General features: G+C 34.6%; 1 protein-coding gene across 1 annotated transcript; it reads right to left on the bottom strand.

Moving 5' to 3' along the window:
- Window positions 1-1,214: 1,214 nt before the first annotated feature.
- On the bottom strand, window positions 1,215-27,370 carry LOC134530863 (integrin beta-2-like). The gene is made up of 5 exons (XM_063366128.1): window positions 21,842-27,370; window positions 14,128-14,250; window positions 11,525-11,662; window positions 6,052-6,207; window positions 1,215-1,458 (listed from the first exon to the last, which is right to left on the bottom strand). The coding sequence occupies exons 1-5, from the start codon at window positions 21,936-21,938 to the stop codon at window positions 1,391-1,393; spliced, it is 582 nt and encodes a 193-aa protein (XP_063222198.1). The 5' UTR covers window positions 21,939-27,370; the 3' UTR covers window positions 1,215-1,390.
- Window positions 27,371-27,561: the final 191 nt, after the last annotated feature.

A 27,561-nucleotide genomic window follows, 5' to 3' on the forward strand; every position in this document is an offset into this window, starting at 1 on the left:
CTGTTTATGGACAGGCTAGTTTCTCTTGGGCAGTAATTTTATTTCCATTAGTGAATAAATGTCGTTGAACAATCAGCTCGATGCTCAATAGTTGTGAAAATAAAGTCCGTGCTGCTTAAATCAAGAGTGGCATAACCACAGAAAATCAATGGTGGTGTCCAAATAACCAACATAATTAGTTACAATGTTTCTGCTGGAATTTTTGCAACACTATTTGCAAAATCCAGTTGAGGAATTTTTTTTTTAGATACATAATAGAGAAAAAAAACATAATTAACTTTGTTTTTCGCCTGAGGCAAGGTCAGCGTGGATGGAATAAGGCTGGCGCATATTAGAGACACCTGCCATAACTAAACGGCTGAAATGTCATTCCATCCAGAGGAATGCGCGAAATAAGTTATGGTGAGCATAAGCAGTGATGGAATATATTTTGTTAAACAATGGAATAGCGCTGCGAGAAAACTCTTTGGCAGGTGTAGTCATAGGCTGAGGTATGTTACGTATGAATAAATTTATAAATAGTTGGTTAGATAAATTCGCACTCGGTCTTAGATATGACACCTGGATTGTTTAACGCAACCCAACCCGTCAGTTTAGGCACTTTCCTTGAAAAAATACATGGTAGGTAGGACGGTAAAATATATGAATATATGGAAAGGAATTGGAAATTCTTTCTCCAGTGGAAATTGTTTTACCAAATTAGTCATATCAATCAAACATTACTTAAAACTTTAATATAAAAACAAATTTTTTAGTTAATTTTGCATACCTATGACATTAGTTTTTTTAATTATTCAGTAATTGGGAATTTTAATATAATAAAATTTTTTGGCCATTCCAGTCCTGCACTGTTTGTCATGGGAAATATTAAAGAATGCAAATTGAAAAATAAAAATAAAAACACAAACCCACAGAGAACAAGCCTAAATCAGTCGATGTCGAACCGATGGACCCGACGATGAAACCAAACAGGTATCATGGACAACACAACGACGAAATCACAGACGAACACATTCAAACTCAAAATATCAGACAGCAAAAGAATTTCGTGGAAGGAATTTAGGCATGAAAAAAATAACAGAACAGACGAACAACGACGAGACAGTTTCAACAGGAACAGTGAATGCAGGCAGGCAACAAACCTGGACATCAAAACGATGTGAATAAGCAGGTATTATAACAATTGAGAAAATGAATACTACGTATCATAAAAGTATGATATACTTCAGAAACTACTTTATTGGTTTTTTTACACGCCATACCCAGTACATGCAATATTATGATTTCATGCTATTTGTAAGCAGACAAATCTGTAACTCTTCCGTCCCAGAAGCTGTTGGACCGATGGTCTCGTGGGTCTCCAGGAAGCGCCCCTCGACCCCGGGCGACCTCAGGCCGTGACCTTGACCAGCAGCAGACCCAGCGCCACGACGGCCACCAGGGAGCGCAGCACGGCGCCTGCCAACAACGAGAGCACGTCAGCAGCTGCACCACCGAGGCCGCGCTCAGCCAACCCACACGCCGTAACTATTATTCTAAATTTTACTTTGTAAGTCAAACAGAACTGTGTCATGTGAAATTAGAGACATTTGTACATTTCTGTATTTACACGAAGTCAACTAACTGTATCAGTACCGAATAGTGTTCGTCAGGAGCGGCCTGGTTGCTGACGCAGAGGAGATTGTCCTCGCGGGAGCAATCTGCCTGCGCCTCAATGTGACCCTCAATTACAACGTTGCCGCTGTTTCAAACCATGCTTCGCTTTTAGCTGCCTACATATCTCCTTCTGCAGGTCTTGACCACTTCCGAAATTCATTAGGTAATGCATTGACAGTCCATAACAACACATGGAGACATTCATATAAATATATGTACGACCGTTTGCGATAACAATACAGAAAAAAATAATTCAATATTCTTGATAGACATGGCTTGACATCTTGTATAAAAAATATACACGCATAACAATTTTGTTACAAACCTTTATAGACCATGTGTTTGCCAAAATTTAAAATAAAAATTATGGTTATGCTGCAGTGTTACACACTAATATAACGGATCATTTTTCTACTGTTGTTAGATACAATATTATGTGCCCTTGCTGAAAATGCGGTACGTACGAATTTTTATGGAAAAATATTTTCAAATTTTCTTGAATCAGAATCTAGGGATACTGTATTAAATGAACAAAGTTTTGATATTGGAACAGATAATTTCTTAAGTTTGCTAAAAAAAATTATATAGATAAAGCTAGTTCTCTTAGAGTTAATACGCGTAAGACATTAAAAATGTTAAATCAATGGATTACAATCTGGTTTGGAGAAATCTGTTAAGTCTGTTATACGTATAAAATATACTATAAAACAAAAATTTTTGAAGCACAAAATGATTCTTAAAAAAACTGGGATATTATTAAAGAGGTTACTGGCTCAAAAAATTAAAAGGTTGATATTAAAACTGTATCAAAAGATAACAACATATAAATTGCTATATCATATCCTGAAGAAACTGCAAAAACACTAAATAAATATTTAAAAACTGTTGGAAATTATATGGTTTCCGAAATCCTTAAAAATAAGTTTAGTTGTGAGTTCATAAATTGTTTATTTAATACAAAAAGTCTAATGTCTTTATTTTTATTTATTATAATCTGACATATAATGTATTATTTCTGAAATGACAAAATTCCAGTGCGTTGGGTCCTGATAAAATAAGTGTAAAAATACTAAAAGAATATAAATGTAAATTTAACAATCCTATAGCTCTTATAACAAATTTAAGCCTAAGTTTAAGTAAATTTCCTGAGCGGCTAAAGGAAGCGATTGTTATTCCCTTGCATGAGGGCAGTAGCTCTGCATCTTCAAATATTAAACAAATATCGATATGAAGTTATATCTCAAAAATGTTTGAAAAATGTGTTAAAAAAATTAACGTCAATTTTAGATAAAAATAATACTTTCTGTAAATTAAAATGGGTTTAGAAAAGGTTTAAGTACAAATGCTGCTTATAGTAACAAATTTTGTTCACAAAGCCATAGAACAAGATAAAAAAATTTTTGTGTAATGCTGGATCTTGCTAAACCTTTGATACAGTCACATAAAATACATCTAGATTAACTTGATAAAACATTAATAAGAGATTTTTCATGCACTTGATTTAAAAGTTATTTGAAGGGTAGGTCTCAGAGAGTAAAATATATAATAAATTAAGAAACTTCGGCCAATTATTTCTTGTGATTTTCAATTTCTCTTTTCTGAAATGGGACAAACCTTTTTTCTTAATTTACAAACAAAATTCGAAAAATGGTAAAAAAAATTGTTTAACTAAGATTAGTATTATCTCTTGAAGTAATTAGAATGGTTTATTTACTTCGCTATATCTCAGTCTGTTCTGCACTATGGCTTTCTAGCCTGTAGATGAATGAGCGAACCGTCAATTAAACATCTTATTACAAACACTTATTCTTTTAGTCCTTTTAAAAGTCCATATATACCTATCCAATGAACTTTTAAAACTTTTAAGAGTTTTTGATTTTAAAGATTGTATATTAGAGCTGAAATAACGACTAATTATGTATCGAATGGAAAATCAGTTAAATGATGTAGATCATAATTATCCTACAGAGTATATACAGAACATAAATTTACCTATTCCACTTTTTCATAATATAATTTCAAAGAGATTTTTAGAATTTTTGCTTCCAAAAATTGTTGTTATTCTTCTTAAAAATTTGAAAACAATTTTTTTTTTTTTCAAATTAAAAAATATGTTAATCTTTAGCTGAAATATCTTGAAGAAATGTGTTAAATAGTAAGATAATTATCAAGACATTTTAAAATAGCTGTATTAATTATAATATCTTTAGCAACCTGGAATAGGTAAAATCCATCTGGTACTCCAACTATTCTGCCATCAATTTCTACAAAAGTCAGGAAATATACTACTTTTATTGATAACTGAGATCGCAACTTATGTAGTTTTCCTGGACAACATAATTTCCATGGGATATAAAGATTTAAATATTCTAATCTTGTTTTTACGTAATGACTCATTAGTAATTTTATTTTGCAAAACAAATTACTGATAATTGATAATAGATAAATTTCAAAAATGAAATTTGAACACGTAGGTACTATATGTAGCTTATATCCGCCAAACAAAACCTGTGAAGCCTTTGAAAATATTTTCATTTGTAGAGTGTTTTTGTGTCAATTTATACATGAAATTATATAATTGAAATAATGTGTTTATAAAAAAAAATTTAACGCGGTAAAATTTTAACTTTGTGTTTTAATGCATTACGAAAATCACTTTTTGGTGTATGAGCCTAACTATTCAAACTTCCGTAACGTTAAAAATATCACAATAAAATATAAACTAAATTAGTTCTGTAGATACTATCTAAACTATGTGTGAATTTCAGGTCAGTAGCATCAGGAGTTTCTGAATTAAATTATAGCTTTTTTTACTGAGAAACATTTTTTAACGTTATATTTGGTTTGAGATCATAATTTCTTAACATAAAAAAATATACGTACTAGTTTGAAAGTTTCAGTCTCTTGGATTTTATTTATTTGTCTAGATGGTCACTAACATATGAGTAATATTATCACTTTTATTACACTCTCAATACCTTCGCGTAGTAAAAATAAAAATTAAGACCTGAACATACGCAACTTTGGGACATTTAACAACTTCTGTGTATACGCGCATAATTTATTAGTTTACTAATGATACTTCCAAAAAAATGGCTTAAAAATCTTGTTGAACTGTGAAAGTCAGAAGTTAGTCCCCAACTGAACACCTCCTACTACACACTAAAATAATGGAGGATACTAGAATCTTTGTAAATTAACGGATTCGTAATCATACTGGTATTTGTTTTACTTACTTTGACCATAAACCCATAATAATCATTTTCAGTTATTAAGGTAACCATCAGAAAACTCTTAAGTATAAAAAAAATAAATCACTCTTGTTTTTTCTACGTTCTACCTTGTTTGCAAACGGAACACTTAACTTGATTGCTGGAATCCAGTTGTAGTTTATGCAAATCTCCAGTTATCTAGTAGTACAAAGAAATCATCGTTTATTTTAAACACATATTCGTTTGAATGTCCGTGAGTTTTCTATAATTCTCTAAACTGATATTAGGAAACACTGCACCATACAATGAAAGGTCTACGGTTCAACACCTTCCATAATCCGGCACAGATAAACACTCGCGTTCAGAAAAGTTTTTTGCCGATGGATTCCATTTGCTGTCGCTGCAAGCGTTTTCTGTTAGCTCAGAATTTATTTCATTACATTGTAATTTTTTTTTTGTAAATTGAACATAAATAATCATGTAAAATTACTTTGTACATGTACATGAAAACAACTGTATCACTACAAAATATTTTTCGCAGTGATACTGGGTTCTGATTCTTACCCGGGCTTTTTTATGCTTCGTGTTGTCCCAGTACCTCCAATAGTTCACGTTATTTGTAAACCGTTCCCTGAATAGCTTTCAATTATTAACAGCACACACTAATAAACGTAATAAAACAAAATAAGGTCAAATTTTGTGACCTCCCATTATCTGTTCCGTCGTTGAAAGCAATTATGCTTGAATGAAACGTCAGTTAAAATATTTAAAAAAATGTGGCAATTGTAAGAAAAGTCGGGAAAAGTATTTCATAAATGCAAGAATGACCACACAGTCAGGGGCTTAGCCAGGGGGGGGGGGTTAGGGGTTCAAACCCCCCCCCCCCCTTAGCACCAAATCTTTAATTAATTTCTTATTCATCACTCAAACAAATTTCATATTAAAATTAATAAAATTTTTACCATTACAATATTTAAATTTAAGTACCGAAAACTGCTAAAATAGCACTATTTTACACCCTAAAATCCAAATTTTCCCGGGGGAGGACCCCCGGACCCTCCCGCTTTAATACGGGAGGGGGGGGAGGCCATGCCTGTCAACCCCCCCCCCCCCCCCCCAATACACAAATCCTGGCTACGCCACTGCACACAGTTGCAGTGTTGCAAGCTGGTTGCCGGCCCACCTGCGCTGCACCGCTGGCGGTCGGGCGAGAGCTGGTAGCCTCTCTTGCACTGGCACACCCCGCTCCGGCACTCGGAGTTCCTGACGACGCTGCTGCAGTCTCTGTCGGAGGAGCAGGTCAGCGGGCTGCCCCCTGGGGTGGAGCCGCCCCCGGGAGCTGTGGCAGACACGAGCCCCCCGTCACAGCTTGCCCTTTGCGGCCGCTTTGCTTCTGAACGTGCTTTTAAACAACTTCATTAAACAACCATAGTTATTTATCTCGGTACACGGAATTTGGTAGGAGTACCTAATTTCGAGAATGGAATGGAAGTCGAATGGGACGGAAATGTGTTACCACGGTGCTGCTGTCTGTGGCGGATGGCGTGAACCATAGTTCGCAAAACCAAAGGGAAACATAGTATTAACTCTTTAACGAATTTTTTTCGTGATGGAAGGAGGGGATTTAGTTTTTTTTTTTATCAAGTATTTTACGCTTTCGTCGGAGCCGGTTCGTTATATAGTTAAACCTTTCACTATGCAAATCTAATGATTCAGTAGTCGACGTAGTTGCTCCGGCAACGAACCCCTAGCGGCGGGGGCGAATACTACCTGTGGTTCGCGTTCCAGGAATGTAGTTGAAAAAAACAATTTGCGTATACATTTATCGCGCTCAGAAATATTTAAAATTTGTCTTCGTTGAATTACGTGTCTGAGTTTCGTATTATTATTAGGATATTTACAGCACGAGAACATATGAATTTGCTCGTTACCGAAGTTAGATGTTACACATGTATGGCGATTAATAAAAGTGTTTAAAGACAAAGACTAGATACGAACGGTTAATACATAATTGAATACCATACGATTACATGCTTTCAGTACGTAGGCTACATGCTACGATTGATATACAAAATTTTTCCTTTAAGATTATTAAAACCACTAAATTAAGACCAGTTAAGGGGAAAATTTTTCATAAACAAAAAATATGGTTCTACCTTGAATAAATTTATTTAAATCATGTGCAAAAACACGAATTATTATAAGCAAAATAATTTAGTATAACACCCCACTTATGGTTCAGTCTGAAGCGCAGGGATCCATATTTCATTTTCTTATCATTTCTTTCAAATAAGATATTTTCCACGTATAGTTATCACGTTTGTTGTTTGTTCGCACATTGAGCTATAGATATACAGAAAACGCGGTTTCTCTTGCCATGTTAGTTTTTCTCTTTTTTATTACTCTTTCTTCCCTTCATTTGTGGATTCAACACAAATATTTTCAGAAAATAATCCATTAGTGTATTATAATGGATGTAAAAAGGCATCCAAGCGATAATAATTACGAAAACTTAACGTGACATTTTACTTTCACTAAATTGCATATATATGTACAGTCATATATTGTGAAAATATGTTGATAATATCTGGGAGAGAATAACAAATGTAAGGGAGGGTCGAGCTAAAATTATATTTAAAAAAAAGTTTTTAAATGAAAGTAATGAAAAAAGAGAAAAATCAACAAGGCATCGGAGACCAAGTCTTTAAGTTTACTTTGAAACTGTAAAATGTCACCCAATATATCGTAACTGTGTACACTCACGTGGCTCTTTGTCGCTTTCAGATAATATCGAGTAAATATCTACTGAGACATTTCGAGACTACACATGGAATGCAAGAGCTCTTTCGTGTTGAAATTACGAGGAAAGCATTGAAACGAAAGTCGTGACAATAAAATGAGATAACCATAATGACAAGTGACATCAAATGTTTATTAACTACGCAATAAGCGAAAAGAAAAAAAAAGTGCATAACTTAACATGATGAACAACTACATTTTAAAGCCCGGTTATAAATTAAGCTAGACGCATTGCTCATCTTACAGTTTCTTGAGTTTCGGCTTGCATTTCAGCCTTCTTTTTTTTGAAGTGAAGCGATTCAAAATGTTTAAAGATAAAGACACGTAAAGGAATGTCTTTTATTCTAAATGCATCGCTTTAGATTTATAGTTGCGTGTTACGTGCTTGCGCTATTGCATTTCCTGCGCAGTTTATGTAAACTATCGTTTTGATAAGAATGTGTACGATCACACTAATAACATCAAAACCAAATATGACAGGCATATCCAAACAAATAGTTCAAAATTTTCCAAAAACAAAGGGGGCTAATTTTCAGGTACAAAACTATAAAATAGTATACCAAAAAATCTCTAAGCTCTGAGTCAGACACAGACACGTATAATTTTATTTAAGGTGATAACAGTCAGATAATTTACTATTAAACACGTATACCATTGAATGAATTTTATGAATTAAAAGCTAGCCTTTGAGACTTGTTCAGCAAATAGTACCTATCAACTTTTAATATAATTAAAATTTAATTAAAAGCTGAATTATATGACATATATCTGGCGATATCCAGTATTTTCGGTAAAATAAATCACTGTGTTAATTTACAGTAAATTATTATTATTTTTCAACTAATTTTGTTAATTCTGTAACATTTGTGATTTCTGTTCATTTTTTTATGTGCATAATATTTAATGTTAAGCTAACTTCATTGTGGTTAAAGAAAATGACAACTTTTACATGTATCTTATTAACATGATTTGCTCTGTATCCCAGAGACTACACTCATATGGGAGTTAGAGATTGTGAATGAATAATTTCAAAAACCGGCCTTTTTTCTCGCCTAGGTGGAGGCTGTTGCATTGATGAGGGGTTGTGGGTTGAAAAAAGGGAGGGGGGGGGACGAACCCGGAGCTGAGCTTTGTGACATCCTTGCGCCGGGTAAACAGTGGTGACTGGACCAATTTGAAATTAATTTTGCTACATAAGGGGTCTGAGCGGACAAGCGCTGCGAGGCGCAGTCAGATGAATACAAATTTTCGATGCGAGTGGTTCTGGGTTCGAGTCCCGGCTGAGGCATGGGTGTACATTTGTAATTGTCAAAATTGGTCACAAAATCGTCAAAGTTAACAAAACTGTCATAATGTCAATAATAGGTGATATAGGGGGAAATGGTTGGCTCATTGGCGATTTTAAATATCATTTTTGTGGGGAAAAAAACAATCTAAATTACAAAAGCGCTCAAACCACGAGTTTCCCGCCGGGACGATCCAGGTTCGATTCCCGGCGGTCAACCCGAGTTTTTTTTTTTTTTTTTGCAAAAAAATGGTGGTGGGCGTTGTCATGAGCCGGTTGGGTTTTCTCTGAATACTCCCGTTTCACCTTAACCATTACACTCTCATCTCGACGCCATTTATTTCTCAATTGGCTGAAAATTGTTCAGCTTCAGCTGCTAGTTCACAGTTCCTCTGGAGGACTCTAGGCAAACGCAAAACTTCAACCAAACAAGTGCCAAATCGAGGGCATGAACTTTATTTGAAAACACAATTTCTGAAATGCTAGAGGACTAAGGTATTGAAACTGTTTTGAAACCAGAAAAATAAGAGTACCTCAAAGCATTTTTTTAACATTCTATCAGTATTTTTTAAGCATTCTTTGAAACCTTAATTTAATAATTATTTAATGAAAACATTTTCAGTAGGTGAGTACTTTATTAAATATATGAAACTATATAAAAACAATACAATGACAATTGACCAATAACTAACCGCACACCTTTAGATGCACGCGATTATACTTATTGATCATTATAAACAATTTTAATCATGTTTAAAACTAATAACGTCTAGTTACGATTTCCCAAAATTCGTTTCAATGTTTTCAGACTGTTTAATTGTCATATTTTGTTTCCTTACACTTCTATAAAAAAAGTAGGTAGTTATGTTTTTAAAGTCATGTGCAATATTATGCCGCATCTGTTACAAGTCTTGTGAAACATTTGTACTTAAAATTATGTGGTAATCAGAGACTTGTTTTATGCTCCCTATATTTTATCTAAATAACTAAAAGACATCATGACAGCTTACACTTGAACATAATTTTGTTTTATTAAAGGTCAACCTACTGTGAATACCCCAATATATCAACTTAATTTATTTTTACTCTGCTTAGTTACTGAAGTTTCATTACAATTTAAATAATTTATTATATGAATATTTTGGTGGATAATACATGTTTTGTCTTGTGAATACTGCTTGCTTTTAACGTTTTTATTATAAAAGTGCAACATTTTAATTAGAATTACCTATCATTACGAGTTTAAGGATATGACTTTAACATAAATTTGCAATAATTTTATAATAATATTAAATAGTCCAGCCATAAATCAAGATGTCACTTATAAAAAACTTTCAAGAGTACGTTTAACCACATCAACTTGCTATTCTTGTATGTCCGAGGTTGGCCTATAGGTACTTGAAAGCTCGCCATGAGTCCAAACCAGTCTCATAGGCCTGATCACTCACACATTATTATTACTTGAAAACAGTTTTATTATATATTATTTTCAGAATATCAAGTTTAATTATATTCCTTCCTTTGGTATCTTGCGTTGTTCCACCAAATCACATACCTTCTGATATGTTTATCAGTTGTTTACATCGTAACTGCGTAATTATGCTCAGTAGTTTTTTGTGTTAGTTATTTAATTAGTTAAAATTAACCAGGCATTATTAGTTCCTAGGGAAAATCCAACTGTTTGTAAGTTACACCAAATAAACTATAACCAATTACCAGGCGGCTCTAAAAAATTGACACAGGCGATAGAGTGACAAATAATTGAATACATGGACTGAACTATAATAAATTTTTATTAGTAGGTATTAGTTAAATGATTTATCTAATCAACTGGTGAAACATATTTGTTTTCCCTTCTATTATGTAATTATAATCTCTAAGTTTTAGTTTTACAATTAATTTGAAGAAATTAATACAATTAATACAATTAATTCGAGGAAAGAAAGCCTTATCCACTTTTTTTATGTACAATGTTTACTAAGTATTGGTATATAGCACTCATACCTTTAAGACCAAAATTAATACTATATACAAAGGCCTGCAACAATATATATATCCCCCCCCCCCCAGACACACACACACAAATAACATTAAACTATTACCTTGAAATAATGATTTTGGACTAATAAATAAGTTTAAGAATAGTGAGTTAAGTTTAATAAAACAATTCCTACAACTAACGAAGAAACTAAAAAAAAACAGCAATTTTAAACAACTCGATTACCTACTTGTACTCCCGAATAGTTACAATTTTGAGACGTGGTGTCCTATACTTACCAACAGATTAAATGAAAAAAATGGAATTTTTTCCTATGAGAAAAGAAAGTTTTTTTACTACTATAATGTACATTTTAAACAATGAGGCGATCTTCGCATAAAAAAAAGGCCTCGTAAGCAATTACATTTCAATGACGGATGTGCTCTTTTTACTTAGACCGCTTAAACCAGAATGTTAATACTGGCATATATTTTGCCATCAGGTGGACTGTTGGGACAACATTGAAAAAAGAAAAGCCGTCGAAGCCGTCGTGTACTCGATAGCGAGAGCCCTCAGTAGAGACCTCGTACTCACGGTTCGCAGGGAGCACGCAGCTGCCGTACTGGAGCACGTAGCCGGCCGCGCATGCGCACCTCCCCGCGGTGCACACGGTGTTGGCGACCCTCGAGCACTGGGCGTTCTCCGAGCACGAGTCGTTCACGTTCTGCGCCTCTGCAGAACACACGTGCACACACGTGGAGACACCTGCTGCGTCCGGGCCGCCTCGTTTCTGACGTGCAACACCTCGGCTCTCGCTGCACGGCGTTTGCGCGGGAGTGATTTCGTTAATGCGACGGAAGTCGGGTGTAACCACAGTGCTGCCATCCGCGGTGGATGGCGCGACCCAAGGTTCAAAAAAAAAAGGAAACTTTAAAGTAATTTTAACGAGATAGGCAGTATTTTTTTATAAAATTCACTGATGAAAATCAGATCCGAAGCCCGTGTTTAACATTATTTTTCGGATCTTTTTCGCTTTTATTGGAGCCGTTTCACTATATAGGCTGTATCTAAATACATAGGGATGCGTCCACACCACACACATCCCTACATCCCTTAGCAAATGCAGCCACGATATAAAGGACGGATTTCTAAGGGATGGATAGTATTCGAAAACTTTGACTGCTAGCACCACCTGTCAACAGTTGGTACTAATGACCACGTAGCCATTTTGATTCGGGAAGTCAATTAAAATTCAACAAGAGCAATACGAGCAATTAAAAAATAATATTTAGCGTGAATAATTTAATTTTTAGCGATCAAAATATATAACAATTGTTTTTAATATGAAAATATTAAAACTATTTACATATAATTTTGAGTTCACGATTCAGTAATTTGTATTAACTATTTTATTTTACTCTAATTGAGTGGTCACTTAGGCTTATAACGTTTTAAACAAATTTTATGCCAAAACTCTGAAGTATAATATTATATACAAACGAAAAAAAAAACTATTCCGAAACTAATGGATGTAGGGACGCATCAGTGGATGCGAGTGTCGCATCCATAAAGATTTCGAGTCTAGTGGACGAATGTAGGAATACACCGACATCCGTTGTGAGGATTCAGAAGCAACGCAAAGATGGCCGCGTCCACGATAATACGATCTCTTAGCTAAGGGATCCATTAGGCTAACATTTGGATTCAACTATAATTTAAATTTTTTATTTTCTAATCGAAAGATTCGATATGTTACATAGCTGCTCCGGCAGCGAATTCTAGCGGCGGGTCCATAAACCACGTGTTATTTGCGTTTAGAAATGTACTTGAAAAAAACACATTGCTTATATTTACCAGGCTCGGCATTATTTAAAAGAATGTTCGTTAAATTCCGTGTCAGAGTTTCGTATTATAAGTGCATCTGCAACATGACACGTGAACTCGCTCGTTAAAAAAGGTTAGATGTTACAAATAACTGGTGAGTACTAGAAAGGTCGCTTGCATTTATCTTTTCTTTTTGAAAAGCAAAATAAAGGTTAGGTTAGGTCTGTTACATTAATAAATTTGTCGCAAAAAATATTTCGTTATTTTTTTTAAATGGTACGTTTATGCACATCGAAGTGATAGGCTAAAACGATAGGTTGCTTACGCTACAATAGGTCAGCGACATTTATAACAATTTAGATTGTTTACAGAGTAGGAATCTCACAAACGCATAATGAGACGGAGATATATAGAACTTATTTTATTTTCTGAGAAATATACCACTAAACCACTGTTCTGCATATTTTTAATCATGTACCTACCAAGTAATTTACTCATAAATGGTCAGTGTTTTAAGAGCGCACAGGATTCAGAAACCAAACAAAAATTGCTTGCGTACGTTCACTAACCTTAAATAATGCTGAGTTAAAAGAGGCTCCTTAACTATGGCATATTAACTTCCGGTCACTCAAATTGTGTTTATTCTATTACGAATCAATCTTTTTAAAGCAAAAATTCTAGGCTGCAGCTTCCCAGTTACATGAAATGTATCTACTTTTATTAACACGCTCTGAGTGATGTTCAGTATTCTAACCTCAAATAAGTTTAGTTGTAAATATGACTGTTTAAGCATTTAAAGTAGTCGAAATCAGCGTAAATTAAAAGTTTTAAAAAATGGCCACGATTTTGTCCAAGAATGACCTGGCAGGGAATGTTTAAGACTATTTCATTTTTCTAACCTAAGTTAAAAACTAAGAGTTTTTGGGAGAAGTCTAGGTAGGAAAGTGCGGCTCAGGTCGAAGCCCATTCGCTCTAATCATGCAGGGTGTTAGCCATTCAGGAAATGTAACATGCATCATTTGCTAGGAGGGGATTGGCCAGCCATGACAGTGATTAGTGCCGTGACCAATTTTCCTCATTCTTAACTCTCAACTAAAACTAGATAAGTTGGGTCCAGTTAAAATCTGCATAGACACATGGGTAAAATCTGGGCTCTTTGATTCGGGGTGACAAAAATCATGCATTAAGCAAACAGGTTTGCTTACAGGAAACAGAGGGATTGTTCAGGAAGAAGAGTTGGACAGAGTATGAAAGAGTCTACCATGCTTGGGTGTTGGGCGCTTGACATGCTGACCGCATAGATTCTTGTGGAGCGATTGTTTGTTTAAGGCGAGTCACCACAGAACCCGCCGCTCCCAGCAAGAGGCACTCACCCAGCAGGCAGATGTCGCCGTAGGTGTTGGCCACCCGGCCATTTTCGCAATGGCATACGTTGTAGACGCACGCCGAGAACTGGACACTGCAGTTGGCTGTGTTATTGCACCTTCCGCCCAGCACTGTAACCAACAAAATAGTCTCGTCACTCCACGGAGGCAACACTTAAAGGTGAAGTCTATACCTGATCAGTGAAATCAGTGCTCAGTGGAATAAGTCTTTATATTTTCCGCATGGTAGAACATAACACCATATTTAAAAATAAATTTACGAAAGAGGTCTAACAAATAAAATTATAACAAATGTGAAATATTATATGTGCGTGATTAATTATTATTCTATACATTCATTTTATGAGCACTGAGATAGTGGACCAAAAGATTTGGAGCCAAATAAAGTTATATAGTCCAACTATCCTAAACCATTTTAATTATAATGATTGGTGGATTGAACAGCATCGTTATAAAGAGTTCGTAAGTATATAAAATGGTCGCATGTCTGATCTATGGAAAATCATCTTAAAATTTGGTTATTCATTGTTTCACCTAAAATTTTAAATGTTGGCATTATATAATGTACAAATTGAATTTTCAACTAATATTTTTTTAACAGAACTGAAATCAACTTGTAAAAGCAGCGTTCCATAAATGCAATGAATCAGAGCTAGCGTCTTAGAAAAGGAGTTCTGGGGTTGTCAATTTTCGCATATTAGCCAACACCGACAAGGGAGGGTTAGTTTGAGGCCGTGTGTGTTGTAGCACTATAATCTAATCGGTGATAGTAACAGCAGTGATTGCAAAACCATGTGGCTTAAAACACAAGGCACAGTTTCACAAGCCATTTTAATTATTTCGTGTGTTCTTATATCCATAACCAGTATATTTTTTACGATGGTCCTCTTGCAATTTGTGTTTATTTTTGACGTGTAAACATCTTACCTCTCGCTATGTGGCATTCGGTAGAGGTAATTTTGTGAATGGAATGGAAGTCGCAAGGAAAGAAAATGCGTAACTACGGTGCTGCCAAATGTGGCGGATGGCGGGAACCAAAGTTCACACAGACTTAGTTTAACATTATAGTATCAATTTTCTTAGTGAATTTTACAAGATGAACAGTATTTTAGCAAAATTCCTTGTCAAAAATTCAGGCAAAATCTGTTTTTTTTTATCTTTATCGCTTTTGTTGAAGCAGTTTCATTATATAAGTTTTAAAACTACGCTCTACAAATTGAATGATTCGATAGTCGACATAGCTACTCCGGCAGCTAATTCTAGTGGCGGGTGCGGAAACTACGTGCGATTCACGTCAAGAAAAGTAGTTGAAAACACGTTGGCGTATTTTTATCCCACTCGGCGTTCTTTAAAAGAATTCTACGTTATATTTGATATTCGAGTTTCGTATTAAGTATAAGTGTATTTGCAACATGAGAACACTTGAATTTGCACGTTACTATGTTTAAATGTTACACATATCTGGCAAGTATTTAAAGACTCGCTCACTTTTTTTTACAAATTTTGCCCCTAGGTATTTACTGAAAGTTATAATAATGCAGTAAAATGTATTTTAGGTGTTGATAACTATGATCACTAGCGTGACTTTTTGCATCTCGTAAATAACGTTTAGTAAACTCCAGTAAACGAATTTGTCATGAAAGAGAGCTAGAGTGAAAAATGTATAGTAATAGCCTGTGTCTACGCAAACTGTCAAGCAGGGCCGAATCATCAGAAGAACACGTTCCAACAAAAAAAAAACCTCTCCAAATTTCTTATTAGTGCCTGCTATATTAAAACTGGAATCCTGATTTCTTTTCTTCGTTATGTTTGTAAATGGCAAAAAGACAAAACCCCGGTTTTCGCAAGAGTTTGTAAATTCTGGTTCTAAATCAACAGAGCTAGCTTAACCACACCTTCTCATAAGCTGGAACGGCAAGACCCCAGTGCAGTGCCACTCCTGCTACCAATCAAGTGACTATCTTGACTTTCCCACCAGTTGAGGATGGTTTCTCGGAGATGTAAAGTACGCACAAAATAAAAAACACTTTGTCAGAGCATTTAAGTTTCTTCCACCTAAAGAGTTCATCATTATGCCCCTTTTGAGTAATAAATGTATAATTTTGTGTGGACAATATTGACGTCCCGAAGTAACAGTTACTTTTGTCGTAACTGTATCAATAAAATTAAATATTTGAATTTTAATGAGTAAGCATATTGCTGTCATTTCTTCCCCTCTAAAAAAAAATAAGTAACTGCTGTTTTCCTCGCTGAAAATATTCTAATCATTTGTGACTTTTTAGTGGCATGCTATGGTAAGTTTGACAGTTACATCTTCATTCATGATAAGTAGAGACCTGTGAAATTCGCGATTTCAAATCCCTAAAGGATAGACTCCAAGATCCTCTATGCACTCGTGCAAATTACATCTGCTGATTGGTTACCGACTCGTAACACGTGTTGACTGGAATGATCGTGATTCGCTAATTCTTCTGTTAAATATTTTTCATTTACTCAGAGTCCTTCAGATAAACTGTGGCCCAATCACTGAAGCAAAATAATGTCAAAAGTATTTGGACTCTATCCTATCGCGAAATGAATCCACGAATTTTACAGGTCTCTAATGATAAGTTCTACGTGCGCTATTACGTTATAGTGGAAGAATTAATTTTATTTAAAATTAAATTAAGCATATTATAGAAGACATCCGTCATTGCCTCTAGTAAGAAACTACCCAAGCAATTGCCTTGCAGTACTGTTATCAGGGTGACTGGACTCGGTTCTCGCGAGCGCGGGTCCGTTGCTTTACTGCTTTGCCGCTTCGCTTGGTTTGAGTCATGTCACTGAGTGAGCTAGGAAGGATTACGTCTCAGCTCTCACGGTGTGCAGTTGCTCGTCTCTCGAGCCGTGGGTACGTGTCGGCATTCTCTGACTCACTGTTTGTCGCTGGTGATTAGATACCGCCGGGAATTATCCAGGGAGGGCTAAGCCGCCTGCCTGTAAGCCGTCTCGATAAAGATTTTACTCGGAACAAAGTTTCGAATCTCCAGATAACTCCAAAACGTTCGCACTGTGACACAATATTTCATGAGTTCACTGCTAACAATTTTCACCTTGTTTACGAAGAACGCTGGTTACAGATCGTCCAGTTATCTTCGTAAATTGGCGGCTATCTTCGAAAAATTTACGTACACTGAGTTCATTCACTTTGAACATGAATACAAAATAAAAAAATTTGGTATATTAACAAAACATTCAAAAACTGTGGAAGTCTACATTAAGAAGACTCTTTTTTTGTCTTTGTTATGAATGAAACATACAACTCTTAAGTCGAAATATGGCGTTAGTTTCTACGAAGATTCTGTTATTTGAAATCACGAAGAACTCTTCGTTTGTTTGAGTAAAATTCTTCGTTGAAAAGTCAGTAAATTTACCGTAATTTCTGATAGTGAAGAAGTATCTGCACTCTAATATTGTGAATTATCGTATAATTGCTTTGGACACAAGACTAAGTACTTCGGATAGTGCAAATATAGTTACGCATTATGATCTTGGTATCATTCATTCTACTTTTTAAATTTACTGTCTAAAATAGAGAGATCTTTTATATTTTAAGTAACCTCGCCCTATTGTAAGTCGTGGCGGAGACCCTTATTAATTTTTATTATGGAATCCGTTATGGAGCGAGGTCGTGACATGGAAAGGAACTTTCCTCTCACTTCGGACAGACCCGGGTTCTTACTTAATATAGAATTTATCATGGTATCCTGAAATCATTCGGGAATCTCTCCACCTTACATTGAACCACGAATGAATATTTACCAGATATCCCTCATTTATACTGTGTGTAGTGCTTTATCTATACATTACCTTGATGTCAATGAGACCAAACCCATTACCAACAAACAAATAGCTTATTCAATTAAATTCTTTGAGTGCAATGCTTCTAATTAGAAGAAAAATTACAATCACCTCCAAGAATTTGATTTAATGAAAATTGAAAATTTTTGCTAAAAATATATTTATATTATATACAAGAAATTAATCAGTTAATTAATGTTTTATTCAATAGATTTTTATTCTGATCCAGGTGTTAGATTCTTTATGGTTTATTTTTACTTGTTGCGACGTAAATTGCGTTATAAAAACATTTTTGACAGTTATAAACGTATTTTCATAGGTACATATGTTTGATTTGTACCTACAAGCTGTTGGTTTTTTGAGTGGTGAGTCTAAGGTTTAGAGTTTGCTACTCGGTTGGGACAGGAATTTATTTATTGTAGAACATTTTCTTCCTCCGGTTCAGGACGTTATTTTTCTGTCTTTTCAAATCCATTCTGTGGGAACCAATTGTGGACCACCGCAGAATCCTCTCGTCTTTGTACTCTACAGGAATAACAAAATACGGCGTATAAATAATTATAAATCTTTTAATATTTTCTTTAAGATATTTTAACTATTCACACGTGAAAAAATTAAAACTGATAGTAATTTTCAAAATAAAAAATATCATTCAATGTCACTTTTGACTGTAACGAAAATCTCTTTTCTTTTAAGTAGGGGTTTCTTTACTTTGGTAGCATATGTCCATATATATATTTTTTTATCGAGTTTAGGAATTTATTATTTTTGAATCAATAAAATACTTTATCTCACCTAAATATTATTATAAATTTAAAAAAAAAATTAATATTTATTGTGTTTTATTTATATTTTAGTATTGTATTTTTGTGTACCTATACTTTTTATTTTATGAAATTTTGCAATTCATTGTAATGTTTCTTTTACTTATTCATTACATCGATAATATAGTTGAAATAGGTACTGCACGTAGCATAAAGAGACTAGTAGCACACACGCACAAGTTTGCTTTAATAACTGTTAAATTTCCCGTAAAACTTAGTGAGTGTGTAATTATGGCAAAAATAAAAAATTAAAAAAATAATTAATAATACCTATGTGACGATTCTTGCCTAGGTTATGTCTCAACAATTGATAAAATAATATAATTTCTCTGGAAGTAAAATTATAGAAAGAACAATGTTAGGAATTTAGATAGTCGTTTTTAAGTACTATCAATTTTATTTTACTGTGACTTATGATGAAGGCAACATCGGTTGACTAAAAGCAGACATCATTGTTCTCCCAGCTAACACGGCCGATGTGCGTTCCAAAGCAGAGATCCGCGACTGTCTGTTGGCCTTTCCAGCTGGTTGTCTGCTGCGCAGTTTCCTACCTTGCCGGTAGGAAAAGGAATACGGACAATGTAGTGTATGCGTGTAAACGTGACCCCATATCCCCTTGTTTAGTTCTCTGTACAGAAAAAAAATTCTCTACTTTGATATAACATTCCTTTGGACACCATTGGCCAATTAATGGTTTTTAATTTAACAAGAAATATATTTATTGTAACTTTGTACAACGCATGGCTATGGTTGTTTTGCATATATGAAATACTTTTTTTCCAGATAGTAATCAGTGTCTCTTACGAATATTGGAGAATATTTTTATGTTTTAATTGATGTTTCATTCAAGTATATAATTAAACTATGGGAGAGATAATCGATTATTAAAAAATATACAAATATCAGTAATTTTACATGAATATTTATGTTCCGTTTACTTAGAGGTGGTATCGGGACACGCCTATATATTCTGAACAGAGTAGCACTTAGCTTTTTTAGTCACTCTTCAATTTTTATTCATGCTAACGTCATCTATAACCAATTATTGAGATAATAATCCGCTTTATTCACGATATTAAATGATATCGGTTAGAACATGTAAACACACACACTTGTACATTAACCAGTCAATGTCTTCCTTTTTTTTCAATTGGCTGCAACCATTTTTTAAACTTCTGTATTTTCTTATTGGTTTCCTGTCCTACAGGACGTGTCAAGTTACACACTAACTGATCAAAAATCTACTGAAACGTATAATTTCCTGTATCTCCATGAGAAAAGCAAACAGAATACTGCAGGTCTCTGCTACAATCTGTCTCACACTTGGATTGCAAGACAAAGAAAATGGCGTCTACTTAGGCCAGATTTATTCTACCCGGTTTGTTAAAATAAACATAATTGTTTTATATACCATCGATAATTGAAATAAATTTTAATATTTTTCAACTACCTATTTTTTTTATTTTTACAAAACCATAAAATATTGCCTTTTGATAGTACTATTACAGTTATATTCATGCCGTTAAAAAATTATATATATAAATTCTAAACATATATTATTATTTCCAGGAGAAACTATTGATAGCAAACGGTCACTTACATAACGAGGTACTCAGTTGTTAATTATGTGCTATGGTCGAACAAAGCAAAAAAAAAAATTATATTAATTTTTATTCAATAATTGATAGATAAATTTTTGAAACCAAAATGGTGTCTTTCAGTTACGGTTTCTTAGAAGTAAAACGATGCTCTTAAAGAAATACAACAAGAAAATATACTTTCAAAATTCTGATTCCGAGTTTTCACTACAAAAAAAAAATATTTTTAGTATAAATTTAGAAATTTATCAATGAATAATAAAATTTGTCTAAAATTTTGTTCTCTTTTCGTGTATCTGGCAACAGAGCACACAGAAACAAGGAAAGCGCTAACAGCTAATAGCGTGCGTTGGGAAGGGAGAGTAAACGCCTATTTAAACACACACTGTAAATTAAGGATGAGACATGAGAATTACTGAAGTATGCCCTGCATTACACATATAAATGTAGATTTTCTTAAGTTTCCAAATTTAAAAAAAAAATCAAGGTTAATTGGCGTTGAAGGTGAAGAGTTCACCAACGTTTCAGTCGACATTACAGTCGCCATCTTCAGGGTATCATGCTCCTACTGAGGATCTTGGAAGTACTCTGTTCTTTTAATCTATTCGTTTCAAGAGAACTTCCAAGAGCATCAGTAGTAAATTGTTAACCAGAAGATGGCGATTTCAATAACGACCGAAACGTCGACGAACTCTTCACCTTTCCACGCCAAGAAACCCCAGGCCGCGAAATCGTTTGATCCTTATTTAAAAAAAAATATATTTTCAGAAAACTCGTAAGTGTAACTATAATTTTTTGAAGCTATAATTCTTTAGGCGCGTTATGGAAAAGTTGTGACAGTGAATTTTTACCATGCACGCTCACCATGTAAGAAATTTTCCCAGGATGAAAAATGGAATACATACAAAAAAATTACACATATGTGCTTTTAAATCTTGTACTTAGGTAACTGATATTGAATACTGGTACATTATATTAAAAATGTTTCTTTATTGTCATTATTAGTGATAGAAATTTTGTTTATGAACTTTTTAAAGTGTATCTTCAATTGTATGGACACGAATAAGGTTATGTTCCCGTAAGTACAATTTATTTGGGTTATAAGTAGGGACCGGAAAAATTCGCGGGTTCAATGACCTGCAGGATGAACTCCATAGTTCTACGTACACTCGGTCAAATGTCACCCACTCATTGGCTGCTGTGTTTTGAGACGTCCCAACGTAGCAGCCTGTGATTCGATACAGCTTTGGCCGGGTGTTTCTAATTGGCCCAGAGTCATCCAGGTGAGTTGTGAGCCAATAGCAGAGGCAGCACTGAGGTATAACTATTTGTATTTTAGCCTGTCGCGAAATGATTTCGCGAATTTTTCCGGTCTCTAGTTATAAGTTATAAACTATTTTCGTGGACGATGCCTAAAAGAAGCGCCCCTGCGCCACTCACGGACAGAGGAGCCGGCCGGAGCGACGCCGACGAGCAAGATGGCCGCCAGCAGGCCGCAGGCGGCGGAGGCGGCGAGCAGCGATGGGGAGCGGGCCATGGCGGGACTGCCTGAGGCAGCCTCCCGGGCCCCGCAGACATGCCTTATCGGCGAGGTGAGCTCTTCCCCTCCCTCCACCCGAGGCGAGTCAACAGCGCCTCGAGACGACAGCGGCCACCTGGCGACAATATGCTCCTCCCCCCACCCCCCCTCCCCCCCTCCGACGCGCTACGCATTCCTGTAGATTTTGCCAGGAAGATTATTTGCGAGATACTCTTCAACGCATTTTCCGTAAAAATCTGAAAAAATAATAATAATAATATTTAGTGATTTTTTTTTTTCCGTGACGACGGAAATTATAAAATTTCCTCCCCCGATAATCGGTGAAACATTGCAGCGCCCGGCCACCGAGCTGTGTATGGACGGCCATCTTGAGGGCGCCATCTGTCCTGGCACGCACACGAGGTGCGCAGAGCTTCAGAAAAAACAACGCGATTCGAAAACCACTCAAGACGTCCGAGCGGGGTCTGCTTACGGAAAATCATTTAAGAGTTCGCCGAGGGCCGAAAAGTACTTTTGATTTCGGATTAATTTTTTTTAAATGTATTTTTAGAAGCGTTTAAATTGCTAAAAGGCGTGTATTCGGAGTAATTTTCAGGCCTAAACTCGCCGGTACAGATTCTTGAAACCGCTTAAGGGACTTGCATTACACATTTATCTTCATTTCTATGCCATTTAAGTTACGGTCCTATGAACGACGAGAAGACTGCGCGACAGTACACATCCTTGCGCTTAGATGCGATATCGCGTTAGAACCACCAGCGAGCGTCGCGCTAATCATACCAACTCACACACACTCACTCCGACCAGACGAGCCCCTTGAGTTTGACTGGCCTTTGTTAGATACACAAAGCTAAGAGAAAGTTTGGTCCCCATCCAAACAACAACACTGCACAAAAAAAAATACTTTAACATGTCCAAGTTCCAAAGTCACTATATAATGTTAATTTATCGTAGTTACAAGTGGCCATTCGAAAGTGCTGTTTGAACCAATTTTTGTAATATTTATTTTTATTGGCTCTAATTGGGAAAAAGAATATCGTTTCGCACTTATTCAGCCAATGAAAAACTACATACTTCAGTAGACTACATAACTCCTGTGATTCACTTTTAAAATAACTAAGTACACAAGAAAACTTTTTTTGCGTGAATACCTCATATAAATCGGAATTCCTTTTGGAAAAGTGGAATGTAACGAAAATAATATAGATTTTGTAGTGTGTGTGTGTGTTGGTGTGTTTGTGTGTGTTTTTTTTATGTATGGGCCGTTATAAAATATTTTTGTAGATTTATAGGTCACTATGAGTAATAGGCCAGTTTTTCAAACGTTCGATTATTGGTGACACATATAATTTAAGAGTAGATGTTGGATGTACGCAGTACCCAATTTGAGTAAAATTAAATTCATTTGTGCAGAAAAAAATTAACAATTTTAAACCACGTTTGAAAAGTTTTAATAGTGTGAAAAATTACAATTTTGAGGCATAAAGTGAATTAATCTAATTGGAATGTCCATAACAGACGATTTAAAAAATAAAAATAAAAAGATCGGCTTGTGACGATTCCAAACAGTTGCCACTCTGCAGTGCCGAACGATCTAGACCCTGAAAGAAGAAGAATAAAGCTAAGATGGTGGACGTCGCCCAACATAGTTTTTAAGTTCCATTTACACGAGGTATTCACGTTAAAAACTGCCGGCCGTGTCCCGACAATTTTTTTATTTCAACGATAAAAGTAAAAAGAAGTTACAATGATAATGTGCTACCAACACAGTATGTTTTTGTACCTTTACTTCATTTCCTTTTTAAAACCAGTTGCCAAAAAAAATATTTTTTTATATTACAAGAAAAATATTTCATAATTTTACAAAACATTTCTATAGTTATTTTTGTACATTTGAAGTTTGTTTTTAGAAACAATACTGAATATTTCTTGTCAAGCTTTTGAATACTGGCGCATTATTTCTATTTTTTATGAAGTTTTTATAAGAGTATAATTTTTTTAAACCATAGAAAATATATTCGAATATTAAACAATTTGAGTTTATTTTATTATGCTTATTTATGTGCGCAATTCATACAGGAGAGCTATTCAGGAAACAGGTACTGGGATAACATCACAAACCATAAATGTTCGGATAGAATTGGAACCCAGAATTACTGCGAAAATTGCTTGTAGCTATATAGTTTCTTTAATGTGAATGTAGAAATGTTTTACATGATTATTTCAGTTCCACTTACCAAATTTTTTTGTAATTTTGGTACTCATATGTCATAAGTGTTTTCAGAATTATTGTAATTTGTAAGGTGTCCCGTTCTAAGCCTCTCACTGCAAGAAAAAATATATATTGATTCTTAAATTAGTGTATTTTGATTGTTTTATCTCGTCGCACCGGTACACGCGTGTAATTCTTTGAATTTAATTCGAGTACAGTAATGTAATTTCTGTCTAACTCTTACTGGGAAGTTGCCCGCTAGCAATTGTTCAGATATGCGCAAGACACTTCCCGCCTCTGATAAACGAGGCAATTACACTATTGACAAATATAATAATAGGTTAAAGTCTTTCCCTCACGTAGGAAACTTCTGGCAAGAACTCCTTGCTGTACACAGTCGCGCGTCTTCTTGCAATAGTGACTGGGTTTTAATGTGACGGCGCTATTAAAACTGATTAAACCCAGCACCACGCCTCCCACACCTGGCTAGACACGACAAACAAAATAAAATATTTAACTATGGAAATTAGATGGTAAATAATACCATTTTTCGTTACTTTGTGTTGTAGAAATCCTACTGTTTTCGCCTGTGCTTGCGTCGTTGTGTTGTCCAGAATTTCTGTTTAGTTTCAACGTTGGGTTTGTCGGTCCGTCGCTGTGTTGTTATTTGTATTTACTGTTCTTGTCGCAACTATCTCGTTGTTGTCAGCCCACTGAAATTATCTGTTCTGTGATTCTTTCGTACTAATTCCTTCCACGGAATTCCTGTACTGTCTAAATATTTTATAATTGACATCAGTTGATTTTGATTTTTTGCTCCATGTGGTTAAGTATTGATTTAAATTTCTTGTTCATTCTTGATGTGTTTATATGACAACCAATGCTAACCAGCAATGGCATATGTCGAAGATATCTTACTTACCTCAGGTTTCCTGTAATTATCTCAGGTAATTGTTGTTCGATTCCTTTATGTCACAATATATATATTCCTATTTTGTTTGAATATTTTCTTTCTGTGTTTCCGTAATATGTTAAGTTAACTTCTACTTGAATTGTCTTAATTATGTTGTTTGTTTACGTTTGATTAATTAATCTATCCATATGGTCACAAGATACTTTGCTGTATGTAAGTATTTATCATATAAATAATATGTACTACTAAGTCTGCTGTATTGGTCATAACGAAAATTAGACTGTAAAAATTGTAATAAATTTTGAAAGCTACACTATATTTACTTTTAGTCCTAAAAAATAGTTTGTTATAACTTGTTTTAATTATGAAATTGTTTGTATCGAAGCGTGTTTTGTCTGATGCAGAACATAGTAAGTAGTAAGTGCTATCTGTATTTTCAGTGTTGAGAAGTATTTAACTATATTTACGAGGGTACCTTTAATTTATTTTTGGTGAAATTTAGGAGATAAAAAATTTGATTTTAATTTTGAACTGCCCCATTTATTGATGAAGTCTAAGTTTGTGTTAAAGTTTCAAAAGTCATGGTAAATTCGGACCTGTTTCACTACACATATAAAATGTTTTGTGTTGTCCATTGCGAAGCACATTAACACAGTTAAATACGCATCAGCTGTTCCCTCTGTAAAAACAGCCTGGCCTAAAGGGAAAATTTTGTGTTCCTACACCTGGCCATTAATACAGTCGAACCCGCCCATTCTCTTAAGATAACTTTTAAAATGTTCCGATACGTCTGCATGAATGTGATGATTTAAACTGTTATTTGTTAGGATCTAATACCTTCATAATATTTATATGTTTACGCACTCTGTGTCTTTGTGCACTTTAGACAGGTGCACGCAGCATTTACTATGTGTCTCCGAGTGGTCCAGTTAAAACTCAATAGCTAGACCCCTCTAGGGACCAATTCAATTACCAACAAACATTATAACTACTAATTTTATATAAAAAATCTTAATCAGTGAAATTATATTTTAAAAAGTGAAATTTCACTTTTCCACAGTACTGTTGTCGTCTTATTTGTGTGTCCTCTGCTTCTGACGACGTTGGTCCAGCGCAGCAGCGGACCAATAGGCGCCATTTATTTGAACTTAAGTGATTTTCTAACTGCTTAACTGAAAATCCTTCTTCTACGTTTAGGATCTATGGTAGGAAGATTCCATAGTGAAGCACTGATGTAAATCATATGGTTTCAGAAGCATTCAGTTTTCTACTGATGCATAATAAAAAAAAAACTTACTCTACTATTACTTAGTGGAATAGGGCAGCATTCAAAAGGTGATGTAATAAGAAGTGAAATAGGCGAACGCAGTGTCTCCATTTCACATTTACACTGCCAGCATAACACAGAACCATTAATAGACGTCAACAGCGCTATTCAAAAACAGTTTAAATGATTTGAAATAAACAACAAACGAAACCTAAAGCAATAATTACTTTTATCACAAGTGAAATATTTGACGCTAAAATAAAGACTCAGTGGTCTTGAAATAACGTTTTTCTGTTCACCGCTGCTCTATGCTAGTCGGCGCGAACTATTTTAAACAATCAGTAAATAAAACAAAGCGTTTTGTTATAATAAATAATTTTACTTTATAAACCGAGATATTGTTACAGACTGTTGGTAACTTCATGTGCGTAGCTACCTATTTTCTGGTGCATTAACAAGTTAAAAGTAATAAAGTCTTAAAAACCCTGAGTTGAAAAAGTTTATGTATTATTTATGACATTGAATTAATCTGGACTGAATTTTATTGACAAAGAGATAAACATTATTTGGAAGTGTCACACCTATGTACTTAGTCATGTGCACAAAGTGTGTATATGTTGGTATGATCTCCAACATTATATAAATTACATTACATACTTCTTCAAACTTATTTTATTGTTGTGTACTCTTAACTTCTTGATCAGAACATAAGTATGTGTACATGTGTAACACAAGTAACTTTAACACACGCTCATTAATCTGTATGTCGGAACACTTCCAAACAGTTCCGTAGCTCTACTGGGATTAGAGCCTATGTAGAGCAAGATCAGTAGCACAAACATATTATCACAGACATAGACACGATGCAATTTCGCTATTACTTTTAATTGTTTATGGTACTGTAACTTGAGATGCAATTCGTTTTAATTTTATAACTATGTTTATTTTTAAAGATATTTTGATTTTCAAAAATTTCATTTATAAAATGTTTTTAAATGCTTATATTAGCAAAATAATATAATTTTAAATTATACATGATGCATTTTTAGGCTAAAACAATTAGAATAAATCAACCAAAATTAGTTACAAAAAATATAGTTAGTTAGAGATACAAGAACACAAAAGAGTAAAATTCATGTTTCCAGTTCATTTATCCCAAAATTTTCATACAAACGTTATGCTAAAATAATGTCATTAACTAATGTTTTATATAGGTGTATTAATTTTT

The sequence above is a fragment of the Bacillus rossius genome, chromosome 3, assembly GCF_032445375.1.
Source record: "Bacillus rossius redtenbacheri isolate Brsri chromosome 3, Brsri_v3, whole genome shotgun sequence".
Lineage (NCBI taxonomy): Eukaryota > Metazoa > Arthropoda > Insecta > Phasmatodea > Bacillidae > Bacillus > Bacillus rossius.

Coding starts and splice junctions, on each gene's coding strand:
- LOC134530863 (XM_063366128.1), bottom strand. CDS start 21,938: ATGGCCCGCTCCCCATCGCTGCTCGCCGCCTCCGCCGCCTGCGGCCTG. Junction 14,251..21,841: donor TCCGGCCGGCTCCTCTGTCC/GTGAGTGGCGCA, acceptor TGTTGGTTACAG/TGCTGGGCGGAAGGTGCAAT. Junction 11,663..14,127: donor CGGCGACATCTGCCTGCTGG/GTGAGTGCCTCT, acceptor TGTGTTCTGCAG/AGGCGCAGAACGTGAACGAC.